The sequence below is a fragment of the Rhinolophus sinicus genome, chromosome 16 (genome assembly GCF_057876585.1).
Source record: "Rhinolophus sinicus isolate RSI-liver-muscle chromosome 16, RSI-T2T, whole genome shotgun sequence".
Lineage (NCBI taxonomy): Eukaryota > Metazoa > Chordata > Mammalia > Chiroptera > Rhinolophidae > Rhinolophus > Rhinolophus sinicus.
In genome coordinates, this window is record NC_142516.1 from 42,252,153 (window position 1) to 42,276,508 (window position 24,356).

Consider the following 24,356-nt stretch of genomic DNA (forward strand, 5'->3'; position numbering starts at 1 on the left):
GCAACAAGCAAACAAAACATTCATAGACACAGACAATAGTATGGTGGTTACCAGAGGGAAAGGGGATGGGGGGAGGTAGAAGAGGATAAAGGGGATAAATAAATGTTGATGGAAGGAGATTTGACTTTGGGTGATAAACACACAATGCAACATACAGATGATGTATTATAGAATTGTACAGTTCAAACTTAGATAATTTTATTAACCAATGTCTCCCCAATAAATTTAAATAAATAAATAAATAAATAAATAAATAAATAAATAAATAAATAAAGGAAAATGTGTTCATTAATGAGAGGATTTTTTATGTTGTTTTGGGGTTTTGTTTGGGGGTGCTAAAAGGGAGAGGAATAGATAAAAGCAAAGTTTCTTGATGTGCGATCTTGGGAAAGTAGGTGTACAACATGGTGCCATCTGCTTCCAGGGTGTGGGGATTAGCCTTGGAAAACCTTAGATTAAAGTCCCCTTTAATGATTGTCTCCCAGTTGTGAAAGTGATGGTCTCGGTCTGTTTTGGCATGGCTTGCATGAATCCAGAGGATTTTTCTTTCACTTTGATGGCAGTGTAAGTGCCTACAGTAAGGTCCCTCCCAGTGAGGTGACAGTGTGTGTTCTAAAAACTTGACATACGTGACCTCCTGGCAAGCCTTGTCTGTTGGTGGAACCCATGCCTCTTTTACCCATTGGTGATATGCTTCAAGCATACTACTTAGTTCCTGTACATAGCTAGTCATAGCATCAAATTGTTCACTTATGTTTCCATAATGTTAGTTTATTCCAGGAATGGAAGGTTTAAAGATACCATTGGGTGTCCACATACTATTTCAAAAGGGGTTAATTCATATCTCCTATTTGGAATATTCCGGACCTTTATGAGGGCCAAGCGCAAAGCTTCTGGCCATTCAAGTACGGTTTCTTGACATCTTTCTTATAGTCCTTTTTATGTCTAGATTTTTATGTTCTATTCACCCTAATGATTAAGAATGGTATGGGGTATGAAATTTTAATGACTACCCCAGAGTTTTTGCAAGCAGGTGGTTTATCTCTGCTGTAAAATGAGTTCCTTGGTCTGATTCAGTTCATAAAGAAATGCCAAAGTGAGGAATAGTCTCAGTAATTAATTTCTTCACCACTGTTGTGGCATGAGCACATCTAGTTGGATGACATTCAGTTCATCCACTAATCACAGACAATAACCAAGGACTGAAAATAGCCTACAGCTGGAGGCAAGTCTATAAAAACCCATTTGGAGGGCTGCAAAGCACACTGAGGTCTTAGGAGGACTTCCTGAAATATACTGATTTCTTCCAGAAGTTTGGTGAGATTTACAAGTTGTACACTGGGAAATAATTTGGTCAGAAATTTTGTGGATCCCAGGGCAAAACCAGATGTCTTTTAGTTCCGTAATTATCCCGTGTCTACACATAGTATGTCCCATTTGGTGGAATATAAGTGCAAGCCAAAAAGCCAAAAGAAAAGGAGCTACATAAGTATGTCTGTTAGGCCTGACATAGAATCCATATGATAATTGCCCAGCACACTTTTGTATCCATTCGTCTTTTTCAGATTGTGAAGTATTGGCCTGCTAGCTAAGAAGACCACTGAGGGATTAAGGCAGGTTTAAAAATTGGATAGGGAAAAAATAAGAGGGTCCATTTTGAGCTGCATATTTAGCAGATCGATCAGCCCATTTATTTTCTAAAGATATAGTATCAGTTTCCTCAGTATGGGCTGGAGAATGAACAACAGCAATTTTAGAAGGGAGGTGAATAGCTTGTAAGAGGGAAGCAATTAAACCGTGTTTCCCCGAAAATAAGACCTAGCCAGACTATCAGCTCTAATGCATCTTTTGGAGCAAAAATTAATATAAGACCCAGTCTTATTTTACTATAATGTAAGACCCGGTCTTATCTAACATAATATAATATAAGACCGGGTCTTATATTAATTTTTGCTCCAAAAGATGCATTAGAGCTGATGGTCCGGCTAGGTCTTATTTTCGGGGAAACACGGTATGCCCATTAGCAATAGCAGTACCTGCAGAAGTTAAGAATCCATGGGATTTCTGAATTGTGCCAGCAGCATGACAGATTTCAAGGGCATATTTAGAGTCTGGAAGTAATGGCAGTTTGTCCTTTTGCTAATGTGCAAGCTCTACTAAGAACTATGAGTTTAGCCAGTTGGGCTGAGTGGTCTGGCAAGAATTGTTTATCAAACGTTTGTGCTTTGTCATCTACCTGTGAATGGCCTCCTTTCCCTTTGAAGTCCCAGGCCTCTGCCCCGCCTTCTTAGTCCAAAATGGCACATAAGCCTCAACTGCCAGATTTGTCCTCAGGTCCCATATTCTTAGGGAAGCTCAGTATGTACATATGTAATAAATTTGGTTATTTTATCCTATTAACCCATCTCATATCAATTTGAGTATTAGACCAGCCAGAAGGACTTCTAAGAGTAGAAAGAAAATTATTTTTCTACCTTACAAAGGCAATCACGTAGAAGGGGGTAGTAAAATAGCTGGATTTAAAGTATTACAATAAAATAAAATGGTGGCGGGGTTAGTTAAAAGTACCTGTTTACAGGTTGACTGTCCCAGTGTGGAGAGTGGTTGTTACATCCTATAAACGTGCAGAATAGTAGACACAGCATGGGCAACAGAGATAAATGGAGGAGCCTAATGTGAGAGTACTAGCTCTGTCAAGATGTGGCAGCTGTGGTTACCATATGTAAAGAAGGGGGCATGCCCAGTGCTATAGGGTCGATTTGGCGTGAGAAATATGCTCTAGGACATATCTGAGAGGCAATATCGTCCTAGAATGCCTGCAGCAATCCCATTATTTTCATGGCAATATAAATGGTTTGTCTAAATTAGGTAAAATAAGAGCTGGGGGCTGTGTACAGAGCTAATTTCAAGGATCCAAAGGTGGTTAATACCTCTGAAGGCTAGGAAATGGGCTCTGGGAGAAGGGCATACAGAGGTTTAGGAAGGGCTGCGAAACTACGGTGTTTCCTCGAAAATAAGGCATACCTGGACCATGAGCTCTAATGCATCTTTTGGAGCAAAAATTAATATAGGACCTGGTATTATATTATATTATATTATATTATATTATATTATATTATATTATATTATATTATATTATATTATAGACTGGGTCTTATGTTATAGTAAAATAAGACTGGGTCTTACATTAATTTTTGTTTCAAAAGATGCATTAGAGCTTATGGTCCGGCAATGTCTTATTTTTGGGGAAACAGTAGGAATCCACAGGTGGCAATAGCTAGCTTCTCTTAGGACATGAGATATCTCATGTCCTAAGTAAATAATAAGTTGTTTGTTCCCATTGAAGTTTAGATCTGGTGGCTTTATGACCTCGTTCAGCTAGTGCCTTTATGAGAGTGAGGGAATCTATAAGAGTTCCCTGCTCAGTTTTATGACCGAGCAAAAGGTCTATATATTGCAGTAGTGTGAAGCTTTGGGTAAAGGGTACAGAATCTAAGTTGGCCTTAAGGACTTGGGAAAATATTGAGGAAGACTCACAATATACCAGAGGTATACAAGCCCATGTTAATTGTCTCCCTTTAAATGTAAATGAGAAAAAGAAATTGCGAGCTGGGGTACAAAAGGATTGAAAAGAAAGCTGAGCAGAGGTCAACTACTGTAAACCAGACTGCATTAGCAGGAATGGAGACGAGACTAAGTAGCCAGATTTGGGACTACAGGGTGCCAAGGCATTACAAGCATTTATGGTTCTTAGGTCCTATACAAATCAATAACTTTGATTCCCACCTGAATCAAATTTGCCTTCTTTTTTTACTGGCAAGATTAGACTGATACAGGGTGAGGAAGTAAAAATTAATATACCCTGTTTTAAGAGGGAGTCTATTACAGGATTAATTCCTGGTTTGTATCTATAGTCATTTGATTACACAAACTTTTCAGCTCTGAGTTGTTTAACACCCAGATGCGGGGAGGAAACCTTTCACCTGGAAGATTTATTTCCTGCACTGACGGTAATGAGGGAGGGTCAAGGTGCTCTTCTGGCACGAGCTGCTTGTCAAGTAACTTTAATTCAAAGTAACCAAATTAAATATGCCATTGTGGGGTATGTAGGGGCAGCCTGCCTTGGTCGCTGACATATTTTACAGAGTTTGTTCCCATGATAAAAGGTAATGCAGTCCCGTTATGTCTTAAAACTTTTTTTTTTTGCATAACTATAGAAAAACTATTAATTTTTAGATATCTGGAAGTATTTGCTTATTTCATGTTAATTCTAAGACAAGATTCCTGAGCTTTTTACTTGGACAACCATGTCACCTGCAGTAATAAAGTCTTTTCTTTCCCCATAGTTATAACTCTAGTTTGGGTCTTATTGCATCAAAAAATTTAAATCAATATTCTGATGAAAAGCCCTGAACACTTTAAGCACACATTAAAAATTATTTGACGAGCAGACTTATAAAGGATATATAAAGCTTTAAAGCTTTTGAGAAAGGTCTGAGGTCAATCAATTTTTCCACTTTCTAGTTTGTTTCATCTAAAATGGGGCTGGGCTAAAGTGTACCCAAAATGGCTTAACTGGTGAGGAGAGAGGACATTTGGAGCTGACACTCAATATTTGGTGAGAAGGGGCTTCCCCTTTCCATCAGCTGTGCCTTACACATTGCAAACCACAGCAAGTACCAGATCCTGTTTAGGGTCAGTCAGTAGAAAACCTTAGTGGAAAACTGCTCTCCACCCTCAGCAGACAAGCTGGAGCTAGTAATGCCCTAGAAAGCAATACTGGCTATTAAATCACATTCTTCTAAATCTTTTGCACAATCTGTGTTAAATTTTCGGCCCTTGCCATACCCTCTTCCTCACAGACATTTCTGCCTGGAGAATTAATCTTATATTTTTAATCACTACTGACACACAACACTAGATGGTTACAAAGTACCACATCAACTACTACATTTAATATCTGAGTGCTGATAGCTAACAAAAAAAGAATAATTTGTGGAGACAAAGCATTGGTTTCTGAATGGCTGATTTTAATGATGGTATATAAGTTCCAAATGCATTCGGTCATGCCCACATTCAAAAGAGTATAACCATGTTTACCATGAAACAATGTTGTATTTATTTTATATTTAACATAATGAGAAATGATTTTTATTTTTCTAAGCAACTGGAAAAGTCCAGTTCAATTGATCCTACAAATGAATTAAACTAAAGAGCAGTTTAATTGATCCTACAAATGACTTAGGGGAGGCTTTTGCCTCCCCTAATAACTACAAAAGAAAACTCACTTACATTATTTCATTTAAATGAATTGTATTTGACAAATGATACAAATACATTTTTAGAGACAGTAATGCTTCACATTTGCAAGGCTGAGCAGCTGTCTACCATAGTCTGGGAAGAGCCTAGGTAATTGCCTATAAAAAACAACCACTTTTATTAACTTGTCCTTAATAAGCCATATTGACTCTTTTTGCAGTACTTCATTAACTAGAATAATCCTTCTATCAAAAAATTGCAGTCTATGTATGTTTAAGGATTTATTTTTGAATGATTTCCAATAATTCCCTACAAAAGATCTTAAATGAGAGTAAAATTTGTGTTTAATAACTGATGTATATGAAACAATTTAAATAATTTCTTTACCTTTCCCAAAGAATTTGTGTTTTGCCCCTCCTGAATGTACTATGGGTGTCCTTTTGAAACCAACTTTTTGATTCTTCAAATTGCTTGTCCTGGGGGTATAAATTTCATTTGCTTTAAGTCAAGCTGAAAAGTATACAAATAAGAGTCCTGATAAACAAATTCTGTATAGTCCCAATAACATGCATTAGCAATATGGTAATGTTCAGCAACATTTCAACAAGTGCCGTTCTAGAAAAATGAGGTACCACGGCTCCATAAAAGATGATGGGGTCCAAGTTTTAATGTGGGGTTTGGGGCAATGGACTCTAAAGTTGTAATTTTTTATCTGTGTTGGAAAAAAACATCCCTCAAAACTTGCGAATTCAAATGTAAATTAGATGCAATAATACTATAAGTGTTGAAATGAATGATAACTTTGGATATTTGTAAATATATATTTTTTTAATTTTTGATTTTGTTAAAGTCAAAAATCCATACAATTCAAAGCAAAGGGAGCACAATGTTGACAACCAGTGACTCCAGGTGAAGCTTATATGGTGTTCCCTGTACTATCGCTGTTAACTTTCCTATTGATTTACAAAATTTCAAAATAAAGACGTCCATAAAACAAGACACCAAGAATGAAGTAAAAATATAAGACATAGACACAAAGTATGTGTTACTGAATATCACTGGTTTTAGAGTACCAAAAACCCCCACAAAAGCCCTATCTTATAGGTAAAATCTTTCTGCTAAAAGAGAGAATGGGAGAAACATTTGACATGCATTAAAAGAACAAACTGGGTTAGAAAGCATTAGAGGTGGAACACTATGCACATAGCACCCTCCTGGCCGTCATCTCTAGAGTTTTCAAAGCTGCCATATCAAACCACACAAAACATGGCAATCCACTGACTTGCATGTTTACAAATGATGATAAAGCTTTGAAAAATGTGAAACTTTCAGGAGGATCAGTATAACAAAGCTCTCCATAAAATGAAAATACTTTCTAACTCTGAGGAATAAAAATGTTTTCTCGGTTGAAGTCCTGAAAACCGTCTGATATTATGAATTTCTCGTGTGCTATTTAAGTTGGCTAGGCTTTAAAAAGTAAAGTACATGGTTTTGATTCTTGTTTAAAGTCTTGGCTAAATGGTAAAGCTTCACGTTTCCTGTTAGATCTTTGGCTGAACAGTATCAGTTTAGCAAAAGAACAGGATTTTTTCTTTTTTTAAAATCTTCATTTACTTTGAGAGGAGACAGCACAAAAGCAACCTCAATTCATCTCTTCTGGTGAAAAAGTAAAGTAAAAACCATATGGTGTGAATAATACCAATATTGTAACAATCTGCCCCAAACTTCATGGTCCCTTTTGGATTCCCAGGCCTTCAAATACACCTTGTGGAAAAATGGGACACCTCTTCCCTCCTCATAGATTCTGAGAGAGAAGAAAACTTACAACCCAAGGGCTAAGGAGCAACCAATGGGCAGATAACATGAAGAAGCAAGGACAGTGGAAGCCAGTTCCTTTCAAAGGGAGACACGAGTGACATTAGGATACAAGACTCTGGGAGGTTAGACACAAGCAAAGAGCAACAGCCTTAATATCTGCGGATAGTGCCAAATGCTGGTTTTTAACACTCAACATAGGCCTCAGCAGTTGTCTAAATATGACTCCTTCTATTCCCCACTCCATACCTATTTCATTCTTTCTGTTTTCTGTTTTAGTTCTCTACACTAATTACTGTCAATCCAATCATAGAAGAGAACTGAAGCAATCATGAAACTGGGGTACCATGAAAACAAGTTCTTACACAGCTTGATAGCAAGGTTTGGGGGGAGGAGTAGAGACAAATGTTTGGAAAATTGAGTGTTACTCTGTAGAAACTATAATAATAAAGATATCTTAACTCTTTTAATAACCTAAGATATCTTTTCTAATAATCTAAGATGATTCATAGAATCAACTAAACTAGAAATTGCCCTTTTTTGTTTTTAAAAACATATGTACATTGGTAGAAGCAAAAATGTCAGAAATATTTACATTCAGTCAAGCCCATTTTCTCAAGTTCCCTGAGATGACATACACTGATACACTACACAATGCAATGTTACAGCAGAAAAGTAAATTATCCGTAAGAATCCTTTATAGTAAAGGCAAATTTCTAATTCAACAAATATAACCTACAATATAAATTATATCCTTATGATTGGTTGCTACTATAAATTCATTCAAATCAGGAAAACGGTCATATTTAAACCTCTCAAAGTAATTTTGGCACAGGTCAAATCAACATTTTGTTAAGTCCCTGAGCTCTTTTAACAGGCTGGTTTTTGCATTCGGCCTCTTTCCCGGACACCTGGGCCACCTCTCCCCACAATGCCTCACATCCTGTCCTGGCCTCATGTTAACTCCAAGCCAATGTTTAACGCTATAAGCTTTCTAAGGGAATGTGCTCTGCAGACACCATGTAGCTTCTCTGACATGCAGAGTTGGAGTCCATGGTCCAAAGAGCGCCCATACTGTTTTTCTGGTATTTATTAACAGAGCAGAAGAATCAGATGAGGGTACATCTCATGTAGCCTTATTATTATCTAAAATTGTGTACAATGAATGGTCAGTGTTTTAACGTCTCCAGGGCTTTATGCCTCAGATGCTCATCCAAACACTGGATGGCAAAGAGGTCGATGTCTGTGTCAAACTTATTAGCAAACAAGTGGTGCTTGCGCAACATCCAGTTCAAGTCACCTGCTCCAAAAACACACACAGAGCGTATGTGGACACCGTTGCAGGGCGGGTAGGGGGCGCCCTTGGAAACATCACCTTCAAAGTACTGCCACTTGACAAACCTAGCAATTGCATGCATGTCGGACATGTCATACTTATGGCTTAGGGACAGTGAGCCTGGAACTTCTGGGATCCTCTGAATAGTGGCCCAGAGATACTCATCTGGGCTGTATGTGTCTTTTGCCCACTCCATAAACTTTTGGATTTTTTCATTCTCTAGCACATACTCCACATAATTCCTACTGACCACAAAATAGGCACTGCCTGAAAACAGAGGTGTTTCAAGAGGAGGCTGTAGTTTGTCAGTCCCTGTGTTTGTCAGTTTTCCATTAACAATGGTATAGTGCTTTTTCCACCTTTCTTTTTTATTGGATGGCATTTTCTCAGTTTCTAGGTTGTTTTCTCCCTTTAACGACTTGAGTTTCCCAACAATTTCCAGGTTGGTTTTAATAGGAAAATCCATACCACAAAGATTTATCAAGTACTTCCAGTCTGCACTCATTCGGTAGAGGTCCTGCATACAGTTGAGATCGGCCTGAACCCGACTCCACGATGCGTACACCACAGTCTCCAGCTGACTGGCCACAAAGACGTTGCTGAAACAGGATGCAATGCCAAGTACCGCAGCCAAAAAGGAATCCTCTGATTTTTTGTCCACATGAATGCAATAGAAATTCTGAGGCATATAGATGGCCCTCAAGAGCCTGTCAAGCATTTCAATTTTGTGATGAACCACTATGGAATATGCTATTGGAAACTTTTCCTCTTCTTTACTAAGGGGTTCTACAATATACTTGCGCTTCTTGATGAAAGAAGTACAATCACTAGTCATGTTTATATAGTCAAAGTTTGTCCACCGAGGTCGCCTTCCAAATTTCACTGTTAGAATCTCAAGCTTTGCCTTTTCGATTTCATTTATATCACCCTGTAAAACTTTGGTGCAGTTAATATTACTACTAGGATTCTCTCCTACCAGCTCCAAATGTTCAACACTGACAAATTCAGGCTTTTGATAAATTCTTAAAACAGAGAAAGTAACTAGGGAAAAAACGAGAAGCAAGAAGTAGTATTTAGTGGGATAAGAAAAAAGTCTCCTTCGTAGCAACTTCCTCAGCATTTCAAACAACAATCAGGGACTTTCCTTTATTAAGGGCGGTCTTCTAGGCTTCCAGCAGTAATGATTTTCTGTCTGTCGTGGCCTTGAGAGTTGTCAGTTTGCATTTATTAGTACAAAGGCATCTTGAAGTGGAAAAGAGAACTAAAACAAAAATAGAAATGATACATATAAATACCATCTATCACGACATCTTCTCAGGCTAAAAGACTGTCCTCTTTGCTGCAAGGTCTGATGTTTAAAACAAAAACAAAGTGGATCAATCAGAGGAAAAGGGATAATGTTATAGGAAACCTTCAGTCTCTAATATTAATGTCAAATTGTTTAAAAAAAATTTGAGTACAAGGATTTGCTAAAATATCCTCCAATAAATATTTTATCTCTCAGGTATATTGAGGTGCAAAACACAGTTGAAGACCTAGGTTGTGATTATTGAACGCCCCATATTTGGGTTTTTGATCCTGTGCCAGTTCTAATTAGCACCCCTTGACTAGAAATCATTAATAATCTGGGTTCCTCCTGACAGATCCATTAATGCCTATCAGTTGGTAACAACAGCCTTAAATATTTGAAGAGATCAGACCCATTCTGCCCTTCACCAATTTAGGGGTGCTCTTAAGGACAAGTTAAAAAATGGCTGTAACTTCTAAGAATCTTTGAAGGAAAAGCAGGTCAACTGAATTTTCAAATTGGACCAGAAAGGCTCAGTTGAAACCAGGCCAGATTTGTGACTGTTTTGGGTTGACCTTACGACATACACAATCCAAAATAGAGACACAGCCTGAATTTCTTGCATTGGTTATATAACAGGTTATAATAATTAAGGCTTACAGAAAAACAACAGTTGTATATAAATTATAATTTATGACAGAACTTAGTCTTATTTAAATCAGGAACCCAAACGACTTTTATTATATAAAATGTTTACAAATATTTAGATATCATTTTGTTTTCAAAAATCAATTTTATAGCTTGGCAATTGGTTCTATAAATAATAAATGCTACGTTCTAACAAAGAAAGTCAAATACCAGCAACTGTCTCCGTACCAGATTTTTAGAGATTTAAAACTTATTTTTAACACCAGAATTAGCACTAGAACTTTAAAGTATTTAATTAGGAAATAAATTGTGAATATTAATAATACAAATAAAAGTAAATGTTGACAATTATTAATACTGAATAATGTTACAAAAAGTACTCAGACTGTTTACCTTTTAGAATTAAGGAAAGTCTGGCTCATTTAGTTCTCTGATTCGAGGTAACAGCCTGTGCCCGTGTAGACTGCATCTCATGCAGCCAGATTTCTTGATTTTACCAGGCATCCAGCAATGGTGTTATGCCTCATGAGGCTTTTTAAAAAATCTGTGAAACAAAGAGGGAAAAGTGTGAAGGGATGTGATGCACACGTAATTATACACATACTCAGAAATCATGCTAGTGATCTAATCCTACTTTTTTCTCAAAATTATGGCATGTTGATTTCTCTCTTTTAAAATTTCCTTCTCTCCAGTCTCACTTATTTTTCTAATGCTATGTTGTGGATTGCTAAAGGTTTAAAAACACCCTACAAGTCAGATCAAGCTTTTTCAATGAAAACTCTAGTAGCATGTTCCAAAGTGTGTGCCAAGGAACAGTTCAATGGTCCAATATGATTGGAAAATTCAATATATTCTGTTCCCATTGTGAAGCATCCCAGTGCTGAATGGTTCATTAGAAGACAATCCTGCAATTGAATTAACTGCTTATCTTCTTCCAACTCTCTTGCCACCCCACTCTAAACTTCTACTAGAAAGCAAAGACTGGGAAATTCTGCTAAAATGCTTAACCATCTCAACCATTAAAACATCAGATTTTTAAACAAAATTATGCCCTTAATAAGCAATCCCTGCCTCTTATTGGTTCAAAGCATTTAAGAAAATATCTGTCTAATCATGGCCTCACACAACAAAGAATGTAAACTTTAGAAAATTAACTCAAGAAAGTCACTAAACAAGCAAATAGCAACAATGACAAACCCTGGGTTGAGCAGGAGCAGGGGTCTGATTTCCAGAACTGACATATTATAAAATGTCCACTTTCAACAAAAAAATTACAAGGCACATAAAGAAACATGAAAGTCTGGCTCATATACAGGAAAAAAGTAGTCAACAAAAGCTATCCCTGAGGAAGCCCAGGCAGTGGACTTAACAAAGACTTTAAGTCAGCTGTTATAACTGTGTTCAAAGAGTTAAAAGTGTAAGAATAATATGTAACCAAATTGAGAATTTCAATGAAAAGATAGAAATTATAAAAAAGAACCAATAAAAATCTGGAATTGAAAGTACAATAACTGAATTGGAAAAACCGACTAGAAGGGCTCAACAGCAGATTCGAACTGACAGAAGAAAGAATCGGTGGAACTGAGGACAGCTCAAATGAAGTCTGAAGAAAAAAAGAAAAAAGAATTAAGGAAAATGAACAAAGCCTCAGAGACCTGTGAGATACCAACAAATGCATAATAGAAGTCATAGAAGAAAAGGATGGGGGAAGAGAGGGGTGGGGAAGAGAAGGAAAAGGGGGAGGGCTGCATAAACATATATGGGGAGAGGGGTAGAAAAAATATTTATATAATGGCGGAAAACTTTCCAAATTGTTTTTTTTTTTTTTTTTTTTTAAGGAGAGCACAGCTCACAGTGGCCGGCGCAGGGAACAAACCAGCAACCTTGGTGTTATTAGCACCATGCTCTAACCAACTGAGCTAACCAACCACCCGCCAAATTGATTTTAAAAAATTAATCTGCACATCCAGGAGGCTCAATGAGCTCCAATTATGCAAAATGGTATAATAACTTTGGTAAACAGTTTGGCAGTTCTTACAAAGCTAAATGTGTGCTTTTTTATTAAGTCCAGTAATCATGCTCCTACTAGGTAGTTATCCAAATTGAAAACATATGTCTATACAAAAACCTGAATGTTTATAATAGCTTTATTTACAATTGCCAAAAAATTGGAAGGAATCAAGATGTCCTTCAATGTACCACAAATTGTAGTACATTCACAACATGGAATATTATTCAGTGATAAAAAGAAATAAGTTATCAAGCCATAACAAGATTTAGAGGAAACTTAAATGCATATAGCTAAGTGAATGAAGCCAATCTAAAAAGGTTACATACTGTATGATTCAACTATATGATATTCTGGAAAAGGAAAAACTACAGAGACAATAAAAAGATCATTGTTTGCCTTGGTGGCAAGAAGGAACAGATGAATAGGTAGAGAACAGGGCATTTTTAGGGCAGTGAAACCATTCAGTATGATGCTGTAATGGTGGTTATAAGATGTTTTGCATTTGTCAAAACCCACAGAGCTGTACAACACAAAGAAACAATGACCCCTCTTAATTATAATTAATAACGATATATCAATATTGTTTCATCAGTTGTGTTATGGGGTATATGGGAATGCTGTACTTTCTGTGCAATTTTTCCATAAGCTTAAAACTGCTCCAAAAATAATCTACTAAAATCTAAAAGAATTCATCTGCACGTTCAAGAAACTCAATTACTTCTAAGGATAATAAACTCAAAGAAATCCACATCTAGATACTTCATAAACTGTTGAAAAACAAAGACTAAGAAAGAATCTTGAAAATGGCAAAAGAAGAGTGATTAAACAAAGGGTCCTAAATATTAATAGCTTCAAATAGAAATAATAGAGACCAGAAGGTAGTGGATAATATATTCAATGGACAGAAAGATAAGTATCCAGAATATATAAAGGATTCTTACAATTCAAAAATAAAAAATACAAATAACACAATTGTGGCACCGGTGGGATTTTTTAAACAAGAAAAGTAGAACTATCCTAAATAGATTTTTTTAAGAATGTGAGTACATAGGAAATCACCCCAAGATTCCTACAGAATATACAGTTCTTAATCAAAAAAGGATCTCACTTCAAAAAAGGCCTAGGTCTTTACCATTCTTACCCACATCCTAAACATCCATCATGCTTTGAAAATGCTTTTTAAAATGTAAAATCGCTAGTCTTAGGTTTTAACAAGATGGATAAGTGTCTAAAGTAAGTAAGTGTGTGAAGTAACAAGTGTATTTTATTAATAATGCTTCGTGTATTTATCACTATGGTGAATAAAGAAGATAAATTATTAACAGAAATTTTATTTAATCAGCCTAACTTCAAGACATAGAACATTCTCTTAACTAAAACTTGGCTAAGAGTTAGGAGAAAGCTGAAAGGGAAATAAGATTTCATAGAGAAAGGATTTCTATGAGGAAATGGGAAGCAAAATGTGCACATACTATACTATTTTAATGGAACTTCAGTTATCAAACATTACTTAGTTTAAGCACACACACAAATAATATTCAAAATATTAAAAAATGAATAACAAAACATGGCAGAGGTTAATATTGCTGGGCTCCATATTCCTTCACATTCAGATTTCAAACAGAACATAGAACACTTGAAGAATGTGGAGTGGGAATAGTCATTGAGGCCAACGACTGAACAGTAAGAACCACTCTAAATAACAAAAGCTCATGAATTCTGAGAGAGTAAGAAAAATGTAATTCCCCTACACTAAGTCTTCTTCACCCAGACTCTACTACAGGACTTGGCAACAGTCTTAGCAAGTGTCCTGGAAAAGGTCCCTCACTGATGCCTTTCCTAAACGAGAATTCCCTGTGGATTCCACCATGAACATTTTTAAGTAGAAAAACACAACCTAAGAAGATATGGTGGAAGAAAATAATTCTACCATATAAAGAAAAAAAGGAAAGCCAGTACCTAAAATCAATGGCTCTTAATACAAGTCTTTTTGAAATTAAAACCAAGAAGCACAAGAATACTAAGTTCTATAAAAACCAAAGGTAAACGATGCTTTTTTATAACGCTACTAATAAGGAGAGATAATTAAGGAAGGGGATGAGAAGAAAGTATCAAATGCACCTGAGGGCACTAGAAGTGTTCCAACATAAAATGAACAACTTCAACTGGTCAAGATCAGGCTGCAGTTGAGTACTTAGTGGAGGGGGAGGACAGACAAAATGACATCAGGCAGAGTGAGAGAGGAGGCAGCAAGTAAAATTTGAAAAGCACATGGAGGAAAGGTAACCGGTTAAGTAGACCCCAAAATCCCAGGCTGACAGTAGGGGAAGAAAGAACCAGCTCTATTTATGCTACAGGATCTCCAAAAGTTTCAGGGAAATGGTGGCACAGATACCAGTAAGGGATGAGAGTGTTAAAAAATAATAATAATAAAAATAAATAAATAAATAAATAAATAAATAAATAAATAAATATTCCCTTCCCCTTGAATATATATATATTTACAAAACAGTAGGATCTCCACTGCAAAACCTGGCAGAGACCCAAAATTTAGTCTGCAGATGCGCTCTAGGCTGGGGCACACCAGGCATATTGGAAAGCAGGGTTCCTAACCAGGAAATGATGGGGCTATGTGAACCCAAGGACAATGAATATTAAGATCTCATTCCCTATTTCCAGGTATCAACTCCCAGAACTTAGACAGCCAAGCCAACACGAGAGTTTATTTACTAGGGAATCCACTCAGGCCAAGACTTAAACATGCTGCTTACATTGGGAGTTCTCCCAAATGTTCAGAGGAAACAAATAGATCGTACACAGGGTGAAGATAACTAATAATATCCTCAGAGAGTTAAGAAAAGATATTCCGTCCAGTCAATCAATAAGTGAGGCAGATTATGTTGTCTGAAAATGGAAAAAACAATACTCCCATCCCACCTACTCTTCTGCAATGTAAACTTGCCACCTCCAATCAAGAACTAGGCAAAATTCCCTTCCCCTTGAATTTGGACAACAGTAGAGTCTGGCAGAAGTGACACTACGTGGCCACCAAGGCCACATCAAGTAAAAACCATGCAGCTGCCACCTGGTTATCTTGAAAATGTGCTCTTCAGAAACTCCATTTAAAAACAAGCATCCATGTTGTAAAGAATCAGCTTCCATGTTGTAAGAAGCCACATGGAGAGACTATGCATTGGTACCCAAGTCAAGAGTTGAACCCACTCTTCAATTCATCCCAGCCCAAGGGCCTGATATGTAAGTGAAAAGGCACCAGAGGAATCTAGCCCCTAGTCACTCAATCTTACGAAATTTCTGACCCATAGAATATGTGCTAAAAATAAAATAGAAAACTTTATGTCACTACATATGGGACGGTTTGCCTTATAGCAATGACTAGAACAAACAGGAAACCACATAAAACAGAATACTTAGCAAATAAAAAAGCTCTTAAAAATGAATGCCATGATAGCAAAAATTGAAAACCTCAATAGAAGCATCAAGTTGAGAAAAACTTTCAGGGAGTGAAGCAAATAGGCAAACTAACTGGTGAAAAAATTAGAGAAAAAAATATAGAAATCTTAGAGAACCAGACTAGAAGACCCACCATCTGATAATAGGACCTCCAGAAAAAGAAAATTAAAAAATGAAAGGAAGTCATTAATTAAATAATTCAAGACTCTTTCTCAAAATGAAGGAATGGTTTTCAGCTTGAACAGTCCCTTGGAATACTAGCACAATGAATGAAAACAGACCCACAGCAAGACACATTCATTAATCATGAAATGTCCGAACATTGGAAAAAAGAAGGATTCCAGAGAGGGGGAAAAATAAGCCACATAAAACGTATGCGGAAGAAGAAAATGCCTTCACGTTTCATAAAAACCAACCACAAAAGCCAGATGATTGTTGGGCAGTGCCTTCAAAGTGCTGAAGGAAACTGAATTTCAGAAAAGAATTCTTAGAACCAGATGAACTACTAAATAAATCAGGGTAAAATAAAAACATTTTACACTTTAAGACAGGTGAAATCTCAAAATATTTACCTTTATGCACCCTTTCTCAGGACACTCTAGAGGATGAGCTTCATCAAAACTAAAGCATAAGCCAAGAGAGAGGAAAACCTTAGAATCAAAAAGGGTATCTAACATAAGTAGGAAGAAAAGGAAATCCCAGGACAATAGTAAAGGAACATCCTAGGCTGTATAACAGGCCAGCAGACAACCATAGCAGGCTGGGGCAGATCAGAAGGTCCTGGGAGAGATGTCTCCAAGAATATGAGACTGATAGAATAACTGATGGGAATAAACATATGGAAACCCGATTTAACAACTGGCAGAGTCTGGGGGGAATTTATAATAACTACATTGAAAACAAAGCAAATGAAGGGGGTTGGAGAGATAATTATTGACTCCAAAGAAATGAGTCATGCAATGAAGAAAAAAAAAGCAATCAGAGTATACTGCGGGGCTTAGCTCTGAAGAACATCAGTCTTAATAATGTAAACACTATTCTTCCAATCAAGATTCAATAAACTACATCAGGGGCACAGAGCAATGGGAAAGATGGATGTGGAAAGAAAGAGGTTGTACACTTTCCCCAGCATCACATAACTGACCATTGTGGCTTTTGAATTACATTGCTGCTCCACGCCAAAGGCCTCTTTCTAATTTTAGTCCCCTACGTCTCATCTTCAACAGCTCAAAATGGTAAGGATCAGACAGAAAATGTAAAGTGGAGGAAAAGGGTACAATTCAGTGCAAGATTGGTTTCAGTGCTAAATAGATGAGGAGGTACATGTAAAGAAATCCAAAAACCACTGATTATGAAATCTAGATTTCAGCTTGGAATAAGTAAGAGACATTACAAGCCTTTACAATGTAAAAGATAAGTGTAGTGGTATTTCAAAATTAAAATCTACTGGATATGACTAGCACATGCCTCCGTATTTTAAAGTGAACCAATTCTAAGAGATGATATTCATCCCAATCACACACTTACTAGTTTAAGTTAATTTAGGAAGTATCACTATATAAAGAAGAAAATGAAAAAAAAAAGTTTGAAGAAATGAGCTACATGTGGCTTGGGTTATATTTTCCTTAATTCCTTTTTTAATAATAAAAAGAAAGGCAAAGGAGGAAAAGGGAGGCAGAGGGGAATAATATGTATTTTATTATAAATTAGTATGACATAACATATTCAGAACTTGAAGTAAAGGGTCTAACATATTTACGTGACTATACACATACATACGTGCATACCTCTAAGAATAATCAGGATTGTCCTGTTCAGCCTCTAATTACATCTGAGACTCCTAGACAAAAAGCAAGATAAGAAGGGCTCTGCATGGGTTAGCTTTGTTAACCTTATTTGTTAAGCTTAAAGCTGACAGATATACTGTCAACTTAAAAGAAAGGAGAATTCAAAAAAGTAAACTCTTTTCTTCGCAACAATTTCCACCAAAGTTATTCTGGTTTAAGTCCAAACAAAAATATTAGAGATAAGAATAATTCTACCTATTGCCTTTTACCATTTTTAGAAGTAGTGGCAAAACTCTTTCTTAAAAAAGTACATATGCACACACAAGTATATGTACACATCTGTGTGTCTGCACAGGTATGCATAAACAAATAGCTTGATGGATGAATCGGGATCCATCAGCTATTGCCCTTCTATAGTAGGAAGCATGGTCTACATTAGGTCAGTTGCCTCTCATCCCACTAAATACTCCTCCAGGGCTCAATTTCACTGACTCTCCAAGGACTATTTTTCTGTGGCCCAAAGGCTGCCATGAGTGGATTGAAATACCCACTATTGTGATTGAAGCCAAAGCCATCAACTATCTCAGAAAATCGTGACTCAAGCAAGGGTGCCCAAATGCCAACCCAAAGCAGGCCAAGGGAAGGAGCAGGAAGCAGCTAAAATGCAAGGCAATCACTTCTCATTCAGGGTGGAATTCTTTCCACCATCTGCGTCTCCATGGCCTCACCTGATCTGGGGGTACCTAGTCTCTGCTCCCACCCACAGGCTTGCCCTACCAGGAGGGTGGTCTCTGCAGCCTGGCTGCTGCCTGTGACTTACTGCAGTAAGCTATGTAGCATTTCTGCGGTCTCACATTGAAATAAACTCCTGAGACCCCAACCATGCCTGCCCCTCCAGACTGGCCAGGAAAAGTTCTTGGGGTCCCCATAACTTAGCATCATGAATAAAAGCACCAGACTCTACAGTGTAGGCTGTTATCTCCCAGAACTCATCCCAGAGTTTTCTTGAGCTCCAGCCAAGGAAACATAGGCCATAGGGGACCTTCTATAATCAGCTGTAGACCATGTTTCCTGTGCCCCTTCGAAAAGGGGACTTCCTACATGACGTAAGATATTATAACTAAACCAAATGATGTGATGAAGGGAGAGGAGGGCCCAAATCACATCTTCCTTCTCCAGACCCCCACATCCCAGAGCCAGGAACTGAATGTGGCACAGATAATGACTCAATTATGTTTGTTGAATGATAAAATCCCTTTCTATGTTCCTCTGCTAAACATTTAACATCTATCCTCTCTCCCTTTTATATGTTAGAGAAGACTTCTGTTTCCGGTTCTCTATATTTACAACAAGGACTAGCTTATTTAGAGAGTACATCTAAAAGTATGATCTGTTTAAAGATGAAATGATAAGTGATTTTTTTTTTTAAGCCCAAGCCCCTGAAACACAAATAATATAATTGAAGAAATGGCATCAAAAATTTGAAAGGTGGAAGGGGTGAATGGGAACTGCCTTGGCAATCTCAGAAAGCTAAATCTTAAAGCAAGCAGTGGGGACAGCTGAGACAATCCAATTTATAGCACAAAATTACAAACCCAAAGTACAGCTTCCACCCCCTCCCCCTTAACAGCAATCACCACCCTTTCTCCAAAGGCTCTGAAATTGGCAGCACAATTCCTCTGGAAGCAGTGGTGAAATGAAGTTAACAATTAATGACAGCTTGAAAAATCTATTTAAGAGGCAATTAAAATGACCAGGTCCCTCCCCGTATTCATCATAACCCAGTGTATACCCTTCTTAGCCCCAGTAGAAGACTCTGGAAAATGTAAAACAGAGGGTATATGGCCTGGAAAGCGCAAGTCACAGTTGAGAGTAGCAGTACTGGGCTGAAAACAAGGTAATTGAATCAAACTTCCTTATTTCAGAATATTGGTAGGAGGCGTATACCTTCCAGGTTTATGCCTCAGAGAACAGAGAACTACCTGATATCCAAGAAAAGCTCATGACCCAAAAGAGATGAAAACAAACAGAAAATAAAAAACTAGGGTATCAGTTAACGATTTCTGTATAACCAACCACAATCCTTAGTGACTTAAAACAACATGGATTTCTCACTACTTTAAGCGTTGATTGGGGAGTACTTCTGGTTTTCCCTAGGCTCAGCTAGGCAGCTGCATTTACATGGAAGACTGTCAGTTGAAAGGTTCAGTATGGCTTGCTCATGTCTGCACATGGTACTAGATGACAGCTGGGTGTCTCTCATCGTCCAATAGGCTAGACTTGCTTCTTTACATGACAGCCTTGGGCAGAGTTCCAAGAGAACAAATGCAGCAGCTCCAAAGCCTTAGAAGGCCTAAGCTCTAAAAAATGCACATCACTTCTGTCACATTCTATTAGAGAAAGTCACCAGGCCTGCCATGATTCAAAAGGAACTAAGGTTCTACCTCTGGATGGGAAGAGAAGCAAAATCTTTACAAAATATTGTGAAGGTGCATTTATACTACAATGGGAAGATTTGTACCCATTAGATTTTCTATCAAATGGAGAAATTAAGGTCATGTAAAGAGATGAAAATTTCAACAACAGAACCCTAATATTATCTGCAGAGACGTAAGAGAAACTATTACAGCCACGAAACACGAATAGGCTATGAAAAAGGAATAAAGAACAAAAATGAGCTTCTAAAGATCAAAAATATGATAACTAAAATGAGAAAACTCAATTGAAAAATTAGAAATTAAAGTTGTTAAAAGCTCCAAGAAAGGAGAGCAACAAGGCAAATAATGGAAAATTGGAAAATTAGAGGATTAATACAGGAGACCCAATATGCAAATAACAAGGGGTTCTACAGAGAAAGAAGAAAGTGAAGGGGAGAAATTCAAAGAAAGACTTGATGGAAATGAAGAACACAGGTTTTACCAGATTGAAAGATCCTTATCGGTGTCTATCACAATAGATTAAAAACAGCCCTAACCAATGAGATACCTCATGATGTTTCAGAACACAGAGAAAAAGAAGAACCTACAAGCATTCAAGAGGTAATGTTAATAAATTCAAAGAATCAAGAATTTGAAAAGGCATTGGACTTCTTAAGAGCAACACTGGAAGCTAGAATAAAATAGTTCAATAAAATAGAATAAAGTTTATCATTTATCCCCTTTCTCTTTTGAATGCCAAAGAATTCAAAATTGAGTTTAAAATTTCAAGGCTAAACTATTTCAAACTAAAATTCTAAATTACCTGCCAGGCTACTGGTCAAATGTGATATAAAATAAAGACTCATACATGTGAAATCACATGCATCTTTTCTCAGCAAACAACTGAAAGAAGCATGGTTCCAAAAAATGAAGTACACCAGTAACTGTAAAAAGCAGTAACAACAACAACACCATTTTGGAATGCTCAGTAAGCTCTAGGAACTCTTATAAGTGATTTACATAAATTAACTCACAGAATATTCATGATAACTCTACACAAAAGGTACTATTTCTCCAGATAAGGAAATGGAGGCATAAGAAGGTTAAATAACTACCAAGGTCACATAGCTCGTAAGTGGAAGAGCTAATATTCAAACCTACACAATCCAGCTCCCATGTTTGTGCTGACACTCTATCTATCAAGAAAAAGACAAGAACGAATAATCAAGAGATTATTGTAAAAGAGAGGCAATAGAAATCCCCAGGATTATGAGGAAAAGAGATCCCAGGATATGTACGGGTCTTAGGAAGAAACCAGTCTTAACTGAACCAAGTCAAATGACTATAGAAGATATTTCTTTAAGACAAAATCGACAGAACCCCTGTGGTAAAGGAAGAGGTTTTAATATCTACGGTAGAGGTCAGAGTTGAATTAGTAAAATATACACAATAAGCAAAAAATATGAAAATAAGACATCATCTCCAGAGAAAACAAAAAAAGTACAACAAAAGAAACCATAGTATCCTATTATAGTTCAGCTTCTACATGGTCATAAAAATATAAACATTGAGTTGTGGTCTAACAAACCTTATGATAATATACAGAGGCTCTCAAGACTATGTTCATAATATTAGGACATCATTGACCTTTTTCACTCCCATTTTCTTACAAGTATACAATGTACTTTTCCAGAGTTACATGATCTGTGATTTCTCAACAGAATGAGTGCAGAAGCAAGTCTTTTCTAGTAAGCTGTTTTCTGTTAAGCCAAACATTAAAGAGATTTGCAATACAAACCATTGCTACCTTTCTCACTAATTTCTATGAAAGTGTTTTTCATTAAAAAAATATTATGTTAATATGTAAAAACTTATAGTTGTTTTCACATAAACAACATTTACTTCTTCTCTGTTTGACTTCTAACAGGATAAATACTGATCAATATATCCCACATAAACCAAAGCTCTTTATGAGCTTCAATAATCTTTAAGATTGTAAAGGATGCTGAAAACAAAATTTTCAGAACCAATGACTGTGGGAATGGGAAAAAGACTGGGAAGTGAGTACATGGGGGAAGGGGTTTGGAGATAAAAGAGAATTAAATCCTCTTTAATAGTAGAAAGTCAATAGGAAGAATCTAAAACTGAAAAATCTAGGAACCGTATAAGCATGTTATTTAGAAATATGGACATACACACTCAAAGAAATCTGTAAAAACTTGTAAATGGTTGTTCTAGGGATATGCGATTCAGTGTGGTAGCCACCAGTCATATGTGGCTATTGCACACTTGAAATGTAGGTAGCCTGACTCAGGAAATGGGTTTTTTAAGTTTTATTTTAATGAATTTAAATTAAATTTTAAAAATTGAAGCAGCGTAAAGGTCTTTATAGTAAACACAACTTTATTCTTTTGATAGGAGTCCATGTTACTTTAATGGCTGCACTGGGTTAGATATTAATGTTGTTTACATGTATTGGTACACAGGTGTCATTTTAATACCTCAATACTGTTTTTATACTGTTTATGCTGTATACTGTATTACAAAATTTTGAATATACTGGGTTAAATATAATATTAAAGTTAATTTTATATGTTTCTTTAATACTCTGTACCTAATTTTTTAAGTTAGATGAAATTAAGTAAAACGAAATTTCATCTGTGTTATCATATACAAAGAAAAAAGGGGAAAGTCTGCATGTCTGAATTAAATGGCATGAAAACTTCTATACAAGTTTTTTTCATTTATTCATTATACTACTTTGGGACAAATTGTCACTTACATAATTACCTCTCGCATTTCATTCATTACTGGACATCGTATTTATTTTTTTCTGTTCCTGACACTTTCTTCCCTTGACACACAACCAGAGACACAAGCAGCTTATAGCCTGAGAAAGACACTGAAACCTACTACTTCTGCCTACAGATTTGGCAGAAGAGATCAAATACAAAATATTCCCCATTTTATACCACAGAGTGGAAGGCTGAAAGTCCATCCAGAGGAAAAGAAAGGATCTAAGAAGCCTTCTTCAGTCACAACTGACCAGATTCTTTTAAAAGTGGTAGGATCTGGATACTAGGAAACAGGAGAGAAATGAATCCTCTCCTTTTATACTTGCTTAGGAAGTGGAAGCCTGAAGCAAAGGAAGCCTGAAACGAAGAAATTGTGATGTGCAAAGAAAAGCAGTTTTAAAAAGGGGAAGGCGAGTAAGACATAATTACAGATAATATTTGCCACTCAGTTTCCATCACCCTAAAGACCTCCTTCCCCATTGTATTATGGCACAAAGTCTATTTCTCAAAATGTCAAACTACCACAATGAATAAATTTCTAAGCACATCTGTGGAAACAAGGGCAAGATTTCAGAAAAAGAAATCAGAAGAGAGATGATAAGCATGGGACACACACACAACAAATGATTAAAATGCTCACTCATAATAAAGAGCCCATCTGAAAAATCGCCTGATAGGCTGTAGAAAAGTTCTGCACAGAAGCAGCAGTGGTTGTGGCCTGGCTCTAGGGTCAACTCTGTCCTCCCCTGGGATGGCCCCTCATTAATAAAATAAGCTTTGCTTAGTAATAATGAAAATGCCCAGACCTTCCCCAGAAAGGAAACTGGGGAAAACCAAGACACTGTTTTAGAAATTTCCTTTGCAGATATAAGGCAAACAGTAAGTACACGAGACCACAGAGACTAGGCTTCATTTGTTGTTTGACCTCTGAATGCCTTTTCCTTATCCACCCTTCACACACACACACACACACACACACACACACACACACACACACCACTTTGAATGTTTGAGCCTAAAGACCCATGTTCTTCATTCTTCATCTGGATCTTTTTTTAAATATCCAATGATTGCTTGAAAGGGTGAAAGAAGACCCAATAACTGGATAACTGGTCTGGGTTAGTCCTTTTCCCAAGAACCCAGAGATAATATATTAATAGACTCAAAAAAGAAAAGAAGAAAATGGGATGAGGTCATCAGCAGGGCCAGACACGAAGCATTAGAATGAACTTGCTGAGGGCCTCCCTTTCCCAGGACCATCTCTCTGTTCCATCAAGTTGTCTGTGTCCTTTGACCACCAGTGGGGCCTGTGACTGAAGAAGCAGGGCTTGAAGACACTGGCTCCAGCTCAGTATTAAGGCAAAGATGGAAACGAAGAAATGCAGGGCTAGAGCAGCTCAGCTCAAACAGGATTCTATGATCATGTGTCCTTAAAACTTAATATTTGTGTTTTCCACAACAAGATAAAAGTCCCACTGTCTCTCTACTATTAGTATTAGTGCTTTTTCAATATCCTTCAGCCACCTTCC

The 24,356-nt window shown here is 36.9% G+C and overlaps 1 protein-coding gene across 2 annotated transcripts in view; it reads right to left on the reverse strand.

Annotated features, from left to right (window-relative positions):
* Positions 1-5,009: 5,009 nt before the first annotated feature.
* The window catches only part of GCNT1 (glucosaminyl (N-acetyl) transferase 1), a 36,173-nt gene continuing 16,826 nt past the window's right edge, over positions 5,010-24,356 (reverse strand). For both annotated transcript variants that reach the window (XM_074330574.2, XM_019736710.3), the window contains 2 exons: positions 10,740-10,890; positions 5,010-9,671 (listed from right to left, as the gene is read on the reverse strand). In XM_074330574.2, coding sequence (XP_074186675.1) covers positions 8,244-9,530 — 1,287 coding nt within the window. In that variant the 5' untranslated portion in view covers positions 9,531-9,671; positions 10,740-10,890 and the 3' untranslated portion in view covers positions 5,010-8,243. The remainder of the gene's footprint in view (positions 9,672-10,739; positions 10,891-24,356) is intronic.